The 17,835-nt window shown below is 42.5% G+C and overlaps 1 protein-coding gene across 1 annotated transcript in view; it reads left to right on the top strand.

Moving 5' to 3' along the window:
- Window positions 1-17,835, top strand: part of gpcpd1 (glycerophosphocholine phosphodiesterase 1) — a 77,718-nt gene that overhangs the window by 19,070 nt on the left and 40,813 nt on the right. Inside the window, 2 exon segments of the mRNA XM_085981729.1 lie at window positions 9,064-9,187; window positions 13,632-13,869. Coding sequence (XP_085837855.1) covers window positions 9,064-9,187; window positions 13,632-13,869 — 362 coding nt within the window.

Raw genomic sequence — 17,835 nt, 5'->3', positions numbered from 1 at the left:
TGTATTTCCAATATAAATTTCTATGTCCACATTTATAATAGAAACTGCCATGTAAAATCTGTAATTAATTACAGCATGACACTCTCCTGCCATTGACAATACTGCAACATCCCCACTGGAAAAATAATATAATTACAGCTTGATTGATAGATTACAACATAAATGTTGACATACAAATTTATAATAGTGAAATGTTGACAGGAAGTGTGCGCAAATGTAAGATTTTTAATGTATTAAGTAGATGTGTATAGCAGTGGAATTTTGGAGTTCCTGCGATCTTAATTTACTATATTTGTAAACACAAAAATTCAAATGTAGCTTTTTAGATTCTCTACCTCCCCTTCTGAAAGCATCAACTCTTCGCTGGGGCACAGTTTCCCGTATGACTTCACATTTGAGCCTTGAGAATATGTAGCACAAGTGAATACAATCCTGTCCTTACCTAAAAAGGAGTCTGTCCTGTCTAAGTTATAGAGAGCGTACCTACGCGCGCGTTACCTCCAAAGAAAGCTTACGCTTCCGGGACGGTCGTAAGCGTATTTACTTTTCGGTCGGACGAAAATTGTTCGCCTTATGCAAAAAACCTTCAAAATTAAACTCATTATCTGCTACTTAGCATTGATTGACTGATGTGACGGCACAGGATTGGTGGAACCTTGACGATTGACCAATCCTACAGTACAGTCCCCTGATGGTTGGCCAATCGGTGTGTGTGTGTGTGTGTGTGTGGGTGGGACTAATCGTTTTCATCTCAGGGATGTGCCAGCCATTGTTTCACTGCTTCCAGCTCAAACTACTCTCCTTATCCAGCTTTGAAAAAGTTAGTATCTCTTATAAAACGTTTTTGGTAAATGTTGTTATTTTTTAAAGTACTTTCACTTTTCATCTTTCAAGGTATTAAAAGGTACAAATGTTGCCCGGCAGCAGATTGAGAGAGGGACACAGACAGGGCCCCAAAGCCTGGCACTCGATTTAAACCGCCCGGCCCAAAACCGCCCTGGCAAAGCCGGGCTCCCCCAACCTCATTATTGGTGGAGTTCTATTGTCCTCTTCAATAAATACAACCTGATTCACTATCAACTTTTTTTTTTGTTTTTTGACATCAACACAAGGGTGGATAGATGATCTGTGTCTAGGGTTCTTCCATTTTTGAGTTGCTATTGAGGATGTGTGCAAAAGTGGACTTGCCCTTGGACTTTTATTTCCACGGCTTCTTTTGGGAAGGACTCACAACTGTGGAGACAGAAGCTCATTGTGGCTATGAATTTGGCTCCTACCACTTTGGTAGTGCACAGAATGGGTATATATTCTGATATTCTACCAGTGATTTTGGGTATGCTTTATAAGATGTTGTTGTGATGCATGGCATTTAGGATTGTGCATGTGTGTATTTCTCAGAAACCATTTGCTTGACTTTTCTCTTGGGATAGTTCATCTGTAAATATGTTTGTTTCTAGTCCATCATCCTTATTTGGTCTTGGTTGTTGAATGAAATTCCAAGCTGTGATGGTTGTGAACCATGCTCGTTTGTATATGTTTAATATTTCTCTAATGCTTATTGCGCAGTTGACCCTTGCTAAGTTAATACCATGCACTAATCAAAATAGTGTTTCTTTTTATCCATTTATTCATATTCCCCATTGCATAGATGAAACCACTTCAACATCAGCTACAATTACATTAAGAAATATGAGTTACAAATTTCTGCTCTAAGATATTCTCTCACATTCATGTCATTGTTCTTCCATAAGTAGATCTGTGCACCTCAATGAGTTTGCTTTCATTGCCCAATATTAATGACACCCCTTGTTTTATGAACAGGGTACAGTATCATGGTCCTCACACTTGTCCCCCTCTGAAAGGTGGACTGTAACACTTTAGTGAGACCAGGCCAGATAAGAATTGCTAAGCTGTCAATAAGTGAATGTACAGAGCAATAGTTATAGGAAATCTCCAATTAATACAACTTAACTTCAATCCCTCGTAAGTAAGAAAAATAATACAAAATTGGTGACACATTCTTTTTAACAGGCTGAAAACATTCAATTTTCTTGGACAGTCTTTCTCTGAAATCTGACCAGTTATCTTGGCAGTCTTTCTAATTAAAAATCACTTGCCTTCTCACTTGGGAGCCTTTGGAACTGATTCTAAACATGTATTTTTTTTTTCTGTTCCTTGTGCCCATTGGCAATGGGATGGGGACTTGACCTTCGACCACTCCTGTTGGTCAGTAGAGCTGCCAATTACACTGTCTGTTTCTCCCACTCCTCTACCCCAATGTAGGACAGGCTATGTATGCTTGATTTCAAATCCTCCTAACCTCAAGTGTGACTGCTTACTGGAAGTGTCTGAAACAAATACCCTATTGTCCCAGTTTTGATGGCTGCTCATGTGTAGGGTGAGCTTGTTAACTTACTAATCCTACCTCTGTCCCACTGGCTGTAAAGTGGATTTTTATATCTTTTGAAAACTCACCTTTTAACAAAAGCAACACTTGAATTTAAGTTGTATTCATAGAAACATAGAAGATAGGAGCAGGAGTAGGCCATTCGGCCCCTGGAGCCTGCTCTGCCATTCAATGAGATCATGGCTGATCATCCAAATTCAGTACCCTGTCCCTGCCTTTTCTCCATATCCCTTGATCCCTTCAGCCTTAAGAAATATATCTAACTCCTTCTTGAATATATTTAATGAATTGGCCTCTACTGCCTTCTGTGGTAGAGAATTCCACAGGTTCACCACTCTCTGGGTGAAGAAATTCCTCCTCATCTCTGTCCTAAATGGCTTGCCCCTTATCCTTAGACTGACCCCTGGTTCTGGACTCCCCGGCCATCGGGAACATCCTTCCTGCATCTAGTCTGTCTAGTCCTGTTAGAATTTTATACATTTCAATGAGATCCCCTCTCATTCTTCTAAACTCCAGCGAGTATAAGCCCAATCGACCCAATCTCTCATACGTCATTCCTGCCATCCCAGGTATCAGTCTGGTGAATCTTCGCTGCACTCCCTCCATGGCAAGAACATCCTTCCTCAGATAAGGCGACCAAAACTACACACAATACTCAAGGTGCGGTTTCACCAAGGCCCTGTACAACTGCAGCAAGACATCCTTGCTCCTGTACTCGAACCCTCTCGCTACAAAGGCCAAAATATCATTTGCCGCCTTAACCACCTGCTGCACCTGCATGCTTACCTTCAGCGACTGGTGCACAAGGACACCCAGGTCTCGTTGCATTTCCCCTTCTCCCAATCTATTGCCATTTAGATAATCTGCCTTCCTGTTTTTGACACCAATGTGGATAACCTCACATTTATCCACATAATATTGCATCTGCCATGCTTCTGCCCAATCACCCAACCTGTCCAAATCATACTGGAGTTTCTCGGCATCCTCCTCCCATGCCCACCCAGCTTTGTGTCGTCCGCAAACTTGGAGATATTACATCTAGTTCCCTTGTCTAGATCATTAATATATATTGTGAATAGCTGGGGTCCAAGGACCGATCCCTGCGGTACCCCAACTAGTCACCGCCTGCCACTCGGAAAAAGACCCATTTATTCCAACTCTTTGCTTTCTGTCTGCCAACCAGTTCTCTATCCAAGCCAGTACCTTGCCCCCAATCCCATGTGCCTTAACTTTACACGCTAATCTCTTATGCAGGACCTTATCAAAAGCCTTCTGAAAGCCTAAATACACCACATCCACTGGTTCTTCCTTATCTATTTACCAGTTACATCCTCAAAAAATTCCAGTAGATTAGTCGAGCACGATTTACCTTTTGTAAATCCATGTTGACTTTGTCCGATCCTGTCACTGTTTTCCAAGTGCTCTGCTATTACATCTTTTATAATGGACTCTAGCATTTTCCCCACTACCGATATCCGGCTTACCGGTCTATAATTCCTTGTTTTCTCTGTACCACCTTTTTTGAACAGTGGGGTAACATTAGCTATCCTCCAATCCATGGGAACTGTTCCAGAATCTGTAGAATTTTGGAAGATGACCAGCAATGCATCTACTATTTCTAGGGCCACTTCCTTAAGTACCCTAGGATGTAGATTATCAGGCCCTGGGGATTTATTGGCCTTCAATCCCGTCAATTTCCCTAACGCCTTTTCCCTACAAATACTGATTTCATTCAGTTCCTCCCTCTCATTAGACACTATGTTCCCCGACATCTCTGGGAGGTTATTTGTGTCCTCCTTTGTGAAGACCGAACCAAAGTATGTATTTAATTGGTCCGCCATTTCTTTGTTCCCCATTATAAATTCCCCTGATTCTGACTCCAAAGGACCTAAGCTTGACTTCACCAATCTTTTTCTCTTCACAAATAGTTACATAGAGTCCACTACAGCACCGAAACAGGCCATTCAACCCAACTGGTCTGTGCTGGCATTTATGCTCCACATGAGCCTCCTCCCACCCCTCTTCATCTAACCCCATCAACATATCCTACCCCTTTCTCCCTCGTGCTTATCTATCTTCCTCTTAAATGCACCAATGCGATTTGCCTCAATTACTCCTAGTGGTAGCGAGTTCCACAATCTTGCCACTCTTTGGGTAAAGAAGGTTCTCCTGAAATCCCTATTGGATTTATTAGCGACCGTCTTATATTTATACCTACCCCCCCCCCCCCCCACAAGTGGAAACATTTTCTCCATGTCTACCCTATCCAACCCTTTCATAATCTTAAAGACCTCAATTTGATCACCCCTCAATCTTCTATACTTGAGATAACAAAGGATTGTTTGACCTATGAAGCCTATTCTTTCCATGGATTATGTACTAACTGTTTCACAGTGGACTCTACTTGGCCTATGTTAATTCCAGAAGAGAGGTTTTGTAAATATCTTTACATTTCCTACCCCCCCATAAAATAAATTGCGTAATTCATTGTGTATGAATTGAAATAGGTTGATTGAGCGGCCCTTTTTGCTGAAATGTAAATACCCATGCATTTTATGAAAACAGAATAAAGCATTCTAAATGGCATTTGCACACTGACTTGTACCTTTCTTGAACAACACAACAGATATCAAAAAAGGGTCTGCCAGAGCGAAAGCAATTCATCAAAGGGCACAGCCTTTATTAATAGCACCACCACCATCAAAAACAAGAGACAAGTCTGAAAACAAACAAACAGTATTGTTTTAATTTAAAGTATTGCAACTGAGGTACACTGTTACTTTACCACTCCGAAGGATGCATCTTTTCATTTATTTTTATTGGCTGTCAACAATATATTTTGTCCTTTTTATTAACTAGCACCTGCAGGTTAATGGTGTACTGGCACAATGATGCAGGAAAAAATTATATATTCAGCAACCGACTGCAGTGCAAAATTTAAAGGAAACTACTAAAAATGAGACGGGACATACTGTTGGCTACAGCTGGTCATGGGCCAATACCCCTGCTCCCTGAAAATAAGTTTCAACCCTTCGGTGCTTCACATGCAGACAGATTGGAGCTTATGATAACTGGCAAATTGTCCTGAACTAGGACCATTGAATGATTGATGTTGCTTGGACTGGTGATCCATTGCTGCAGAAGGAGAGATGTAGAATTCAATATATATTTTTATGTATCTAGGACAAGAGAAGACTATCAGGCGCATATGTGCTGGCCCCTCACACACCCACCCCCATCCTTCAGCGGATTTCATCCTCGTGTACCAAATCCTCCCCCTCTCCCACCAAAAAAAAAATCCTCTCTGACTTCATGGGTGATCAGGCAAGTTCCAAGAGGCCCTAAACCCATTAACTATACTCTTCGCCCTTGTTTTGTGTGCAACTGCACACTTGTCCATTTTGAAAGCCATTTGCCAAACTCTGGCCTACTTACTTGTAATCTATTCCCTTTTCTAAGTTTCTGACGACCATATAATTTGGTGGTGTGCATGAATTTAATTACTGTAGTCTGCTGCTTATGCTGTCCTGCAGGTTGTTGATGCATTTGATCAACCAATTGTGACTGGGCCCCATTGGAAAGTTGTTCCATTTGGAAACACCCTTTGTTTATGACCCATTAGACATTTTTTTCCACTTCACTTCAACCACATCGTGAGATCTAAATTAACCACAGAATCCCTCATGCAGCACCTTTATCAAGTTTTTTTGGGGGGAAATTTAAGTAAACCGTGTCCACTGGATCTCCTTGATTCACCATTCTAGTCCCTCTTCAGAACAGGACCTCTTAGCTGCCATAACCCTTTTCATTCTAAATGCTTATTTATAGCATCCCTTATCGGCCTTTCCCATCAATTTCTCCACTGCAGAAGTAAGACTCGCGTCTATAATTCACACTTTGACTTTTTTAACTTTTTTAAAAAAGGGGACCACCTGGTTTTTTTCTAATCATATGGCACTGTCTCCGTTCCAATGAGCGTTTGGAAAATATTCATCAGGGCTTCACACAAAACCCCTGCCATTTCTTTCAGCGCCCTAGGAAAAATTAAGTCTGGCCCAGCTGCTTTTCCTACCTTGACCCATTTAATTTAGCTAGTACCATTTTGTTTGTGATGTGCAAATGATCTACCTAGGTTTTAGTCCTATTTGCTAGGCAAGGGGCAGATCTAACCTTCTCTCAATTAGGGAAAAAAAAAATACAAATTAACAGTTCATTGCTTCTGCTGTGCCTTGTCATGATTTATAATCTTCCTCAAGTCATCCTTTAATTGTTTTATTTGCCCTTAACTGAACTTTGACTCTTAAAATAACTAAAAGATACCTTTCCATTGTCGTGACTCCTTTCTACTATCCTCCTGTTGAAATAATTTGTTTTCCCAATACTTTCCTTTGAGAACATTAACTTTTTTGTGCCTTTCCTTATCTAAATGACTAGTGTGTTTATTACTCCTATATCTATACCTCCTTATGGGCTGGTTTCCACATGTAGCTGTTGTGGATTTTTTCATTGTATACTCCCTTTTTATTAAGATGTATAAGCTTTTCCTTTCAGGATTTAAAAAAAAGTATCTCCTTTTTGTGCATTGGAGTATTCTGCACTCGGCTCCCTCTCTCACTTAACTGCTGCTATTTGCATATCTCTAAATTGAGTCTTTTAAAATGTGACACCAGCAATCTGATTCTGCACGATTCTCCCCTACCTCTGGGTAACCCAATAAGCTATTACTAAATACTAAATCCAATATATTGTCTCCGCTGGCACTAGTCTCTACATGATAAATTAAAAAGCCACTGTTTATTATTAATGCCTCTTTGGGGGCCTCCTACCTCTTGTGCTTGCTCATTGTTTGTTCCTGGATAATTGAAAACTCTCATCTGTATTAGCTTCCCTTCGTTGGCTCTTAGTTTGATTGCGTAGCTGCAGATTCTCATCCCTCCCTGAAGCCCATATCATTTAATGTTATGTACTGTACCATCTTTTTATGATCTGTGCTTCATGATTTCTGGCCAACTCTCCAAAATGTCATTTGTCCCCACATGAACAACAACAGTAGTTATTTTAGACACCTTGTTAGCACTTCCTCAACTCTACTATCTATGTCAAGTTGTCTTAGAGTATGGTGTGAATAAGGATACATCAGATAGAATCACTATCTAGAAAATTGTGTTGAAGATGTAAGTTTTAAATTATTACATCAGAGACTTTTCCAGACCAAATTTAGAAGAAAAGGAAGATCTTGCATTTATAAAACACCTTTTATAACCTCAGGGCATCCCAAAGCTACTCACAGCCAATTAAGTATTTCTGTAAGTGTAATCAATTTTGTAATGTAGGGAAATGTGGCAGGCAATTTGTGCACAGTGAAGTCCCACAAACAGCAATGAGATCAATGACCAGGAAATGTTTTTTTTAATGTTGGTTGACAAATGTTGGCTAGGACACTGGGGAGAACTCCATCGTGCCATGGGATCTTTTATGTCCATCTCAGAGGGCAGGTATGACCTCAGTTTAACATTGCATCTGAAAGACAGCACCTCCACAGTACAGCACTGAAGTGTCGACCTAGATTATGTGCTGAAATCTTAGAAGTGAGGCGTGAACCCACAATTTTCTGATGGAGGTGAGCGTGCTACAGCTGAGCTAAGGCTGACAAAATTAAGTTGTTCTGTCTCTTCTATGTCATTTGTCCACTAGCTTCTTTTTAGTCCCTTCTATGAAATTAGCCCACTGGCTTTTTTAACAGCAACCCAAATTCATTTTATTAAGATTGGAGAGTGTGGATGATCAGATGAGGGATTCTACTGAGGGTACACAGTGAGAGAGACAGATTGGATTTTTGTTGTGAAGCCTCAGTGCATTCTGAAAGAAGACCTACAATCTGTTGTTACGATTGACTGTTTTTTCTTCTAGATTTTAGTTTTATGTTTTTAACAGTGTAATTTATGTTAGTAATTTTTATAAAGACAATGTGCAACAATTCTTCCCTGTAACATGTTTTGGAATCTAACTGATTAGAGTTACCAGAGCACTAACCTGTTAGCTTCTGTTATTTGACACTAATAAAAGATTCACTGTGCTGTCACTGATACTGGAGTATAATAACCTGGCTCAACCAGAATGTAATGCTGTGCAAAAATCCTGCGCACACAAACGGTCTGTGGAGCAGCACGGTGGCATAGTGGTTAGCACTGTTGCCCCTCAGCGCCAGAGACCCGGGTTCAAATCCGGCCTCGGGCGACTGTGTGGAGTTTGCACATTCTCCCCGTGTTTGCGTGGGTTTTCTCCGGGTGCTCCGGTTTCCTCCCACAGTCCAAAGATGTGCGGGTTAGGTTGACTGGCCATGATAAAAAAAATTGGCCCTTAGTGTTTGGGGGGATTAAATACGTGGGGTTATGGGGTTACGGGGATAGGGCTTGTGTGGGATGGCTGTCAGTGTAGGGACCGGGTGCTAGGGTTTGGATGATCAGCCATGATCTCGTTGAATGGCGGAGCAGGCTCGAGGGGCCGAATGGCCTACTCCTGCTCCTATCTTCTATGTTTCTATGTGATAGTTAATTAGCAGTGTTCCAAAATGTATGCTGATACTGTATTTGGAAGATTTTGTAGAATTTATTTTTTAATGGACATAAACTGAATAACTTGATTTGTGTTTATAGATGGTGTTGAGAAATTGGATTCTGGGTGGTTAACTTGCCAAAGTGAAATTCGTTTGAGGTTACACTATTCTGAGAAACCTCCAGTTTCCATATCCAAGAAGAAGTTCAAGAAATCCAGATTTAGGTAAACTATTTTTGTTAATTTAAATTTTAACGCTCAATTAAGACTGTTCAGAACATCAAACCTGGACTTGATTGTTAGGAGATGCTAATTGTAACTGCCATATGCAATGAAATTAAGACCAGTGAACTGAATGAGGTTGACGATATTCATTGGTCAAACTGGGATCTATTTTCTACAGATTTGAGAGAATTGCCCGTGAGTAATCCAACCTCACAATGGAACTGGAGTGGTATTTGCGCATGATGTTTAGAAACTACTGAGTTGTGTGTCGATATTTTAACATTGTGTCGCTCCAAGAGGAGCTTGCATAATAATAGCAGTGAAACTGTAAACACTTTTACTTGTGTGGGGACCTTTCTTCCCTTAGTGTTATTGCCTTGCTAACCCTCTATGAAACCAGGTTTGTTGGAGTATAGCTTTAGAGCACAAAAGACTTTGGATCTTGCCATAGCACTCCACTTTGCATTCTCCAGACTTTCAGTTCTCAGATATCATAGCATCAATTTTCTGAGATGTCTGCTTCTGTCAGTTATTTTCAGCTGTATTTCCTTGTGCCACTTACATAAAGGCAAGTTATTTCTTTATTGGTGCTTAAGTCCTCATCCAATGAATCACTTTTGGAACTGCACTAACTGTTGGCCAAGATTATATGCTGAAATCAGCAATGGGGCTTCAACCCATGAGTTTCTGACTCCCAAGGTAAAGTGCTACCAACTTGCATAACATGAAAAATTAATGTTGTGACAGTAGCAGAATTCTGCATTTTTTTTTGCTTTATTAGTCAATCTTCTAAAATAAAAACAACTGTCTGAGCAATATATTTTTTAAAAGTCTAAATGTTTTGATACTCTTAACTTCTAGCCATGCAGGCACTACATATTCTAACTAATGGAACCCAAGTTGCTCTGGCATTAGAATTATTTTGTGCAGAAGAAGTTTTATTTGTTGAAGCAGCATTGGAAGATTGGGTTATTTTTCAAATAAAAATAATTGTTTAAGTTTTAAAACTGATCTTCACTTGTGTTATGAAGAGGCTGGAAGGGAGTTCTGTGAAGTGTTCTCTCTTTCAGTGACTACTAGGATTATCAACTTGCATTTGCAATCATAGTGGACTAAGTTAGATAATTGCAGAGCTAATAAATCAAACTATAATTTGTCTGCTCGGCCTCATCTAAAACCCACCAAAGTGTTAACTGTCTATAACTAATGAAAATTGGAGTACCAGTCAATATGACCTGCCTAAATGTGAGGCAAGATTATTGCATTCACCTCGATTTATGGTGGGCCCGTGAGTAATGGGGAACAAGAGGTGGATTATTGCATTAGTTTAAGTATAATATGTCTGTGACATGGAAGGGGAATTGGATAAAAAACCTGATGCAAATTTGATATTTTGTAACCTGAAAGATGAAATGAAGCTCTGAGTTTCAACTCCTGCTTCATCGTGAAGTACTATGGTATACTGACTTGAGAGTACAGGTTTCAACCTATTGAATAATGAGAGGCCTGTCTAGATCAAAAGGAAGAGTAGAACCAGAGGACACCGCCTGCAGTCGAAAGGGGGTAAATTCAGAACTAATCTGGAAAGATTTTGTGAGCGAGTGGTAAATCTACGGAACATGGTCCCTAGGGAGAAGATGGAAGCAGATAGTATTGATTCTTACAAATTCAACTTTGGTTTCTTTAAAACATAATGGGTCAGATATTCCGATCCCTACGCGTGTGTACACACCCGTGGGGACGCCGAAAATGCCGGTTTCGGGCATTGTCAACAACTTTACATCACTTTTGCACAGTGCCCGGGCTATATAGCTATGTGCATTAGACCAGTGAATTAAGACATACTGTAACTAAAAGCATTTACAATTTAAAAGAAAATCTCTTTTTATTCACTGGATGTGGGCGTTGCTGGTAGTGCCATTGAATGTCATGGGGGTGGTTAGATTCTCTCTTGTTGGAAATAGTCATTGCCTAGAACTTGTGTGGTGTGAATGTTACTTGCCTCTTATTAGCCCAAGCCTGAATGTTGTCCTGGTCTTGCTGCATGTGGGCACGGACTGCTTTATTATCGGAGGAGTTGTGAATGGAACTGAACACTATGCAATCATCAGCGAATGTCTCCACTTCTGACCTTCTGATTGAAGGAACATAGGAACAGGAGTAGGCCATTTATCCCCTTGAACCTGTTCCGCCTTTCAATGAGATCATGGCTGATCAAAAGGTCAGTAATGAAGCGGCTGAAAATGGTTGGGGGTCCTAGCACACTACCTTGAAGAACTCCTGCAGTGATGCCCTGGGGCTGTGACAAATGGCCTCCAGCAACCGCAACCATCTTTCTTTGTGCTAGGTATGACTCCAGCCAGTGGAGAGTTTTACACTTGATTCCCATTGGCTTCAGTTTTACTTGGGCTCCTTGATGCTGCACCAGGTCAAATGTTGCCTTGATGTCGAGGACAGTCACTCTCGCCTCACCTCTGGAATTCAGCTCTTTTGTTTATGTCTTGATCAAGTCTGTAATGAGGTCTGGAGCCAAGTGGTCCTGGCGGAACCCAAACTAAGCATTGGTGCGCAGATTATTGATGACGGTGTCAAACGACACTTACTCAACAACCCCTTCCATCACTTTGATGATTGAGAGTAGACTGATAGGGTGCTAATTGGCTGGATTGGATTAGTCCTGCCTTCTGTGGCAGGACATACCTGGGCAATTTTCCACTGTCTGGTAGATGCCAGTGTTGTAGCTGTACTGAAATAGCTTGGCTAGTGGCGCGGCTAGTTCTGGAGTACAAGTCTTCAGCACTGGCCGGAATGTTGTCGGGGCCCTTGGCCTTTGCTGTATCCAGTGCACTCAGCTGTTTCTTGATGTCATGCGGAGTGAATTGAATTGGCTGAAGGCTAGCTTCTGTGATGCTGGGGACCTCTGGAGTAGGCCGGGGTGGATCCTCCAGTCAGCACTTCATGGTTCCAAACGCTTCAGCCTTGTCTTTTGCACTCACGTGCTGGGCTCTGCCATCATTGAGGATGAGGATATTCATTGAGCCACCTCCTCCCCTTGTTTCATTGTCCACCATTCATAACTGGATGTGGCAGGAGTGCAGACCTTTGATCTGATCTGTTGGTTGTGGGATCACTTGCCTCTGAGCATAGCGTGTTGCTTCCGCTGTTTAGCATGTTTGTAGTCCTGTGTTGCAGCTTCACCAGGTTGGCACCTCCTTTTCGGGTTCGCCTGGTGCTTCTACACTCCTCATTGAACCAGGGCTGGTCGTCTGGCTTAATGGTAACGGTAGAGTGAGGGATATGCTGTGCCATGAGGTTACAGATTGTGGCGGAATACAATTCTGCTGCTGCTGATGGCCCACAGCGCCTCATGGATGCCCAGTTTTGAGCTGCTAGACCTGTTCTGAATCTATCCCATTTAGCATGGTGGTAGTGCCACACAACACGATGGAGGGTATCCTCAGTGTGAAGATGGAATTTTGTCTCCACAAGGACTATGTGGTGGTCACTTCTACCAATACTGTCATAGACAGATGCATCTGCGACGGGTAGATTGGTGAGGACGAGGTCAAGCAGGTTTTTTCCTCATTTTGGTTCTCTCACCACCTGCCACAGGCTCAGTCTGGCAGCTATGTTCTTCAGAACTCGGTCAACTCTCAGTAGTGGTGTTACCGAGCCACTCTTGGTGATGACATTGAAGTCCCCCACCCAGAGTACATTCTGTGCCCATGCTACTCTGTGCTTCAGGTGGTATTCAGCAGGATGTTTCCTTGCCCATGTTTGACTTGATGCCATGAGACTTCATGGTGTCCGGAGTCAACGTTGAGGGCTCCCAGCTGTATACCACTATGCCGCCACCACTGGTAGGTCTATCCTGCCGGCGGGGCGGGACATACCCAGGGATGATGGTTTGAGTCTGGGGTGTTGGTTGAAAGGTATGATTCTGAGCGTATGACTGTCGTGCTGTTGCTTGACTAGTCTGTGGGTCACAATGGTTTGGTACAACTGAGTGACTTGCTAGGCAATTTCCATTAAATTTTTTTGGGGGAGTGGGGGGTGCACGACCCATTCAAATTGTCGCACATACGTGTTTTTTTTCCCATTATGAAGCTGGCAAGTAGCCTGGGCGGGACCTCCAGATTTCCCTCCCTAAAGGATTCTTTCTCCTCACACAATGGTGCTTTATGTAGATGAAAAGATCTGATGGTGACTCAAATATGCAATATATTGGTTGTATGAACAAGGTAATCATGGTTCTAGCTGAAAGCCTTGGATGCCAGCAGTAACTCCAGGAATTACTTTAATTGCCTGGTTGGTAGACTGAGCTTGCAATTAGTCCTTTTTTTCTTAAACTGTCCAGTACAAAGTTACAGATTCTTCGATATGAAGTGAATGCCCTGCAAGTATTTTTTAATTGGAATTCTTTTATGCCCATTTTGTTTTTAAGGGTAAAATTGACATTGGAGGGTTTTGAGGAGGAAGAGGAAGATGATGACAAACTGGTAACTACCTCAGTGCAGAAAATGGCCAATACTTTAGAAATGTCCTTAATCAGCAACAATGGATACAAATCGCGTCATTCACAACCAGATTTTGGATATGCCTTGGAACCTGGCCAGTGGACAGAGTATAGCATTCAAACCATGGAGCCAGATAACCTGGAACTGATTTTTGACTTCTTTGAGGTATGACAATTTTTGTTCTGTTGCACAGTTTAATTTATAAAAAAAAAAAAAAAAAAAAACCTTCTAAGGGAAATATGTAAATTAATTATCAACGTGTGTGTTATAAGAACATAAATAGGAGCAGGAGTAGGCTGTTCAATAAGATCATTGCTCATCTGATCTTGGCCTCCGCTCCACTTTGCTGCCCATAACCCATGACTCCCCTGTAGCTCAAATATCTGTTTATCTCCGCCTTGAATATATTCAATGACTCCGCTTCCACAGCTCTCTGGGGTAGAGAATTCCAAAGATTCACGACCCTCAGAAGAAATTCCTTCTCCTCTGTTTTAAATGGGCGACCCCTTATTCTGAAACTATGCCCCCTAGTTCTAGATTCCCCCCACGAGGAGAAAACCTCCTCCCTGCATCTATCCTGTCAAGCCCCCTCAGAATCTTATGTTTCAATAAGATCACCTCTCAGTCTTCTAAACTCCAATGAGTATAGGCCCAAACTGCTCAACCTTTCTCCATAAGACAACCCTTCATCTCGGGAATCAACCTAGTGAACCTTCTCTGAACTGCCTCCAATGCAAGTATATCCGAGACCAAAACTTGCAAAGTGGATAACCTCACATTTTCCCACATTATACGCCATCTGCCAAATTGTTGCCCACTCGCTTAACCTATCTATATCACTTTGCAGACTGTGTCCTCCTCACAACTTGCTTTCTCACCTATCTTTGTGTCATCAGCAAATTGTGTGTACAAAAGTTTGAGGTGGAAGGAAAGGATTCAATATGAAACTTCCATGCTGGAGTAGTAATTGCTGTATTCATGAGAAAAATCATTTAGAACACCATCTCATTGACACAGGTTTTGAGGAGGAGGATGATGAGAAACTGGTAACTACCTCAGTGCAGAAAATGGCCAATACTTTAGAAAATTTCCTTAATCAGCAACAATGGATACAAATCATGTCATTCACAGCCAGATTTTGCGTATGCCTTGGAACCTGGCGAATAAGATGATCTTGTCTCCTGCCCCCTACTGAAACGACCTAATTCTGATGGACGCCTCCGCTCGTTCTTCTGTAATTAGAAGCAACCTTGGTTCTTTCCCACACAGTGAAAATAAAAAATAAAACTTTTCAAGTTGTTACATTCAGCAAACTTTATATGATTTCTTGGGTAATGGTACATATTACAGGTTTGCTAGTTCGGGAATTTAAGGCTTCTGTTTCGGTCCCGGGGAGGTTTTGTCCAGGCTCGTCGATGTGTATTTTTAACTTTTTTTAGACCAAATTACAACATTCTTTAGTGATTGTGGTCTGTTTGTGGCTACCTGTTTTTGTTGGTGTCTGGCTTCAAAATTACCATCAACTGCTGAGAAGTCCTCTCAGCAAAAGTCAGTCACAATGCATCTTTGTGCCTTCCAATGTCACCAGTTTTTTTTTTTTCATAGGCAAACCTTGTTCTAGACTCTGCAAGTAGGTTTGATATAACTGGTTCAGTTGTTGAAAGTCCTGCCCACCAGAATGTATAGACTCTATTTGTCTATCCAGCTTGACAAAGGACTCTTCGAACTATAGGATAAAGAATGGAGTGTCAAAGTAAAGATTTGCAAGCCCACTTCAAGGCACCCTAGATGAACCATATTCTGTATTCTCTCACTTAGCAGAAAAGATGCTAGTAGGAGTGGGGGTGGGGGGGTGGTTGGTGGGGTGGTGGGAGGGAAAGAGAATGCCGTATGTCCCATTTGGCCTCTGTTGTTGGATATGTATTAGCTCAACCTTCAGCTTAAGGCACTGGGTCAGCATGAGCAAATGTTGATATTGGCGATGGCTGGTATGTCCTGTCCCCGATTGACACTCAAGTGACTGACTTGTCTTCATCGATGCAGTCACCTCATTTGATCTGATACCGAGCAATGGCCAGGTGCACTTCTAAAATGACCCCAGCATACCAACACAATCACTCCTCCAGAGAGCAAAAATAAAATGTTAATCAAGGAGATTGCTCCCTTTCTCCCATCCCTTCAAAAAAGAGGATGGTATAGCCTCAAGAGCCTTGTTATACAATATTTATTCATTGAAAGGTGTTCCAAGATATCACTAGCTTAAGGAAATGACAAATCTGCATGGTGTCAATCTAGGCAGGTCTGTCCCATGGAGCCTTATTTCCCCAAACTACATTCATTCTCCCAATTACATAAGAACATAAGAAATAGGAGCAGGAGTAGGCCCTTCGAGCCCGCTCCGCCATTCAATGAGATCATGGCTGATCTTCTGCCTCAACTCTATTCACCGGCGCTATCGCCATGTCCCTTGATGCCCTTACTAGTCAGAAATCTATCGACTTCTGTTTTGAATATACCTGTCGAAGGTGAATGTCTTCACCTTCGACAACCAGTTCTTTACCCAAACACACGGAACAGCCATGGGGACCAAATTCGCACCCCAATACGCAAACATCTTCATGCACAAGTTCGAGCAAGACTTCTTCGCTGCACAGGATCTCCAACCAACGCTATACACCAGATACGTCGACGACATTTTCTTCCTATGGACCCACGGCGAAGAATCACTGAAAAGACTACACGATAACATCAACAAGTTCCATCCCACCATCAAACTCACCATGGACTACTCCTCAGAATCAGTCTCATTCCTGGACACACGAATCTCCATCAAAGACGGACACCTCAGCACTTCACTCTACCGCAAGCCCACGGACAACCTCACGATGCTTCACTTCTCCAGCTTCCACCCTAACCACGTTAAAGAAGCCATCCCCTATGGACAAGCCCTGCGAATACACAGGATCTGCTCAGACGAGGAGGAACGCGATGGACACCTACAGACACTGAAAGACGCCCTTGTAAGAACGGGATATGACGCTCGACTCGTCGATCGACAGTTCCGACGGGCTACAGCGAAAAATCGCATAGACCTCAGAAGACAAACACGGGACACAACCAACAGAGTACCCTTCGTTGTCCAGTACTTCCCCGGAGCGGAGAAACTACGCCATGTTCTTCGCAGCCTTCAACATGTCATCGATGACGACGAACACCTCGCTAAGGCCATCCCCACACCTCCACTACTCGTTTTCAAACAGCCGCCTAACCTCAAACAGACCATCGTTCGCAGCAAATTACCCAGCTTTCAGGAGAACAGCGACCACGACACCACACAACCCTGCCACAGCAACCTCTGCAAGACATGCCAGATCATCAACACAGGTACCATCATCACACGTGAGGACACCACCCACCAGGTACATGGCACATACTCATGTGACTCGGCCAACGTTGTCTACCTCATACGTTGCAGGAAAGGATGCCCCGGAGCATGGTACATCGGCGAGACCATGCAGACACTGCGACAACGGATGAACGGACACCGCGCAACAATCACCAGGCAGGAGTGTTCCCTCCCAGTCGGGGAACACTTCAGCAGTCAAGGACATTCAGCCTCCGATCTTCGGGTAAGCATTCTCCAAGGTGGCCTTCGAGACACACGACAACGCAAAATCGTCGAGCAGAAACTGATAGCCAAGTTCCGCACCCATGAGGACGGCCTCAACAGAGATCTTGGGTTCATGTCACGCTACATGTAACCCCACCTGATGCAGGGTCATCCAGACTCGAGTCGACATTGGCTTGTTCTCTCTACACAGATGCGGCCGGACCTGCTGTGATTTCCAGCCAAAAAAAATGTTTTTTGTCTTTTTTTGTTTTTCATACAGACCCCAGCATCTGCAATATTTGACCCCTTGTGACCCCACCTCATTGTTCTTTGATGTAATGTTTCCCTGACTGACCTGTTTGGACACCATTCACCCCTTTGACTGCTGTGATTATCTCTCTGCCGAGGTGTGATAAATGGCAGTTGGAAAGGTTACCTGTAAACATCTGACATGATTCTCTGACTATATAAGCTGTGTCTTTATGCATTTCTCCACTTCACCTGAAGAAGGAGCAGCGCTC

The sequence above is a fragment of the Somniosus microcephalus genome, chromosome 3 (genome assembly GCF_052327205.1).
Source record: "Somniosus microcephalus isolate GS21.2 chromosome 3, FLI_Smic_1.0, whole genome shotgun sequence".
In the NCBI taxonomy this organism is placed as follows: Eukaryota; Metazoa; Chordata; class Chondrichthyes; order Squaliformes; family Somniosidae; genus Somniosus; species Somniosus microcephalus.
The sequence above is the reverse complement of the archived record's forward strand: the minus strand, read 5'-3'. Positions and strand labels throughout refer to the sequence as shown.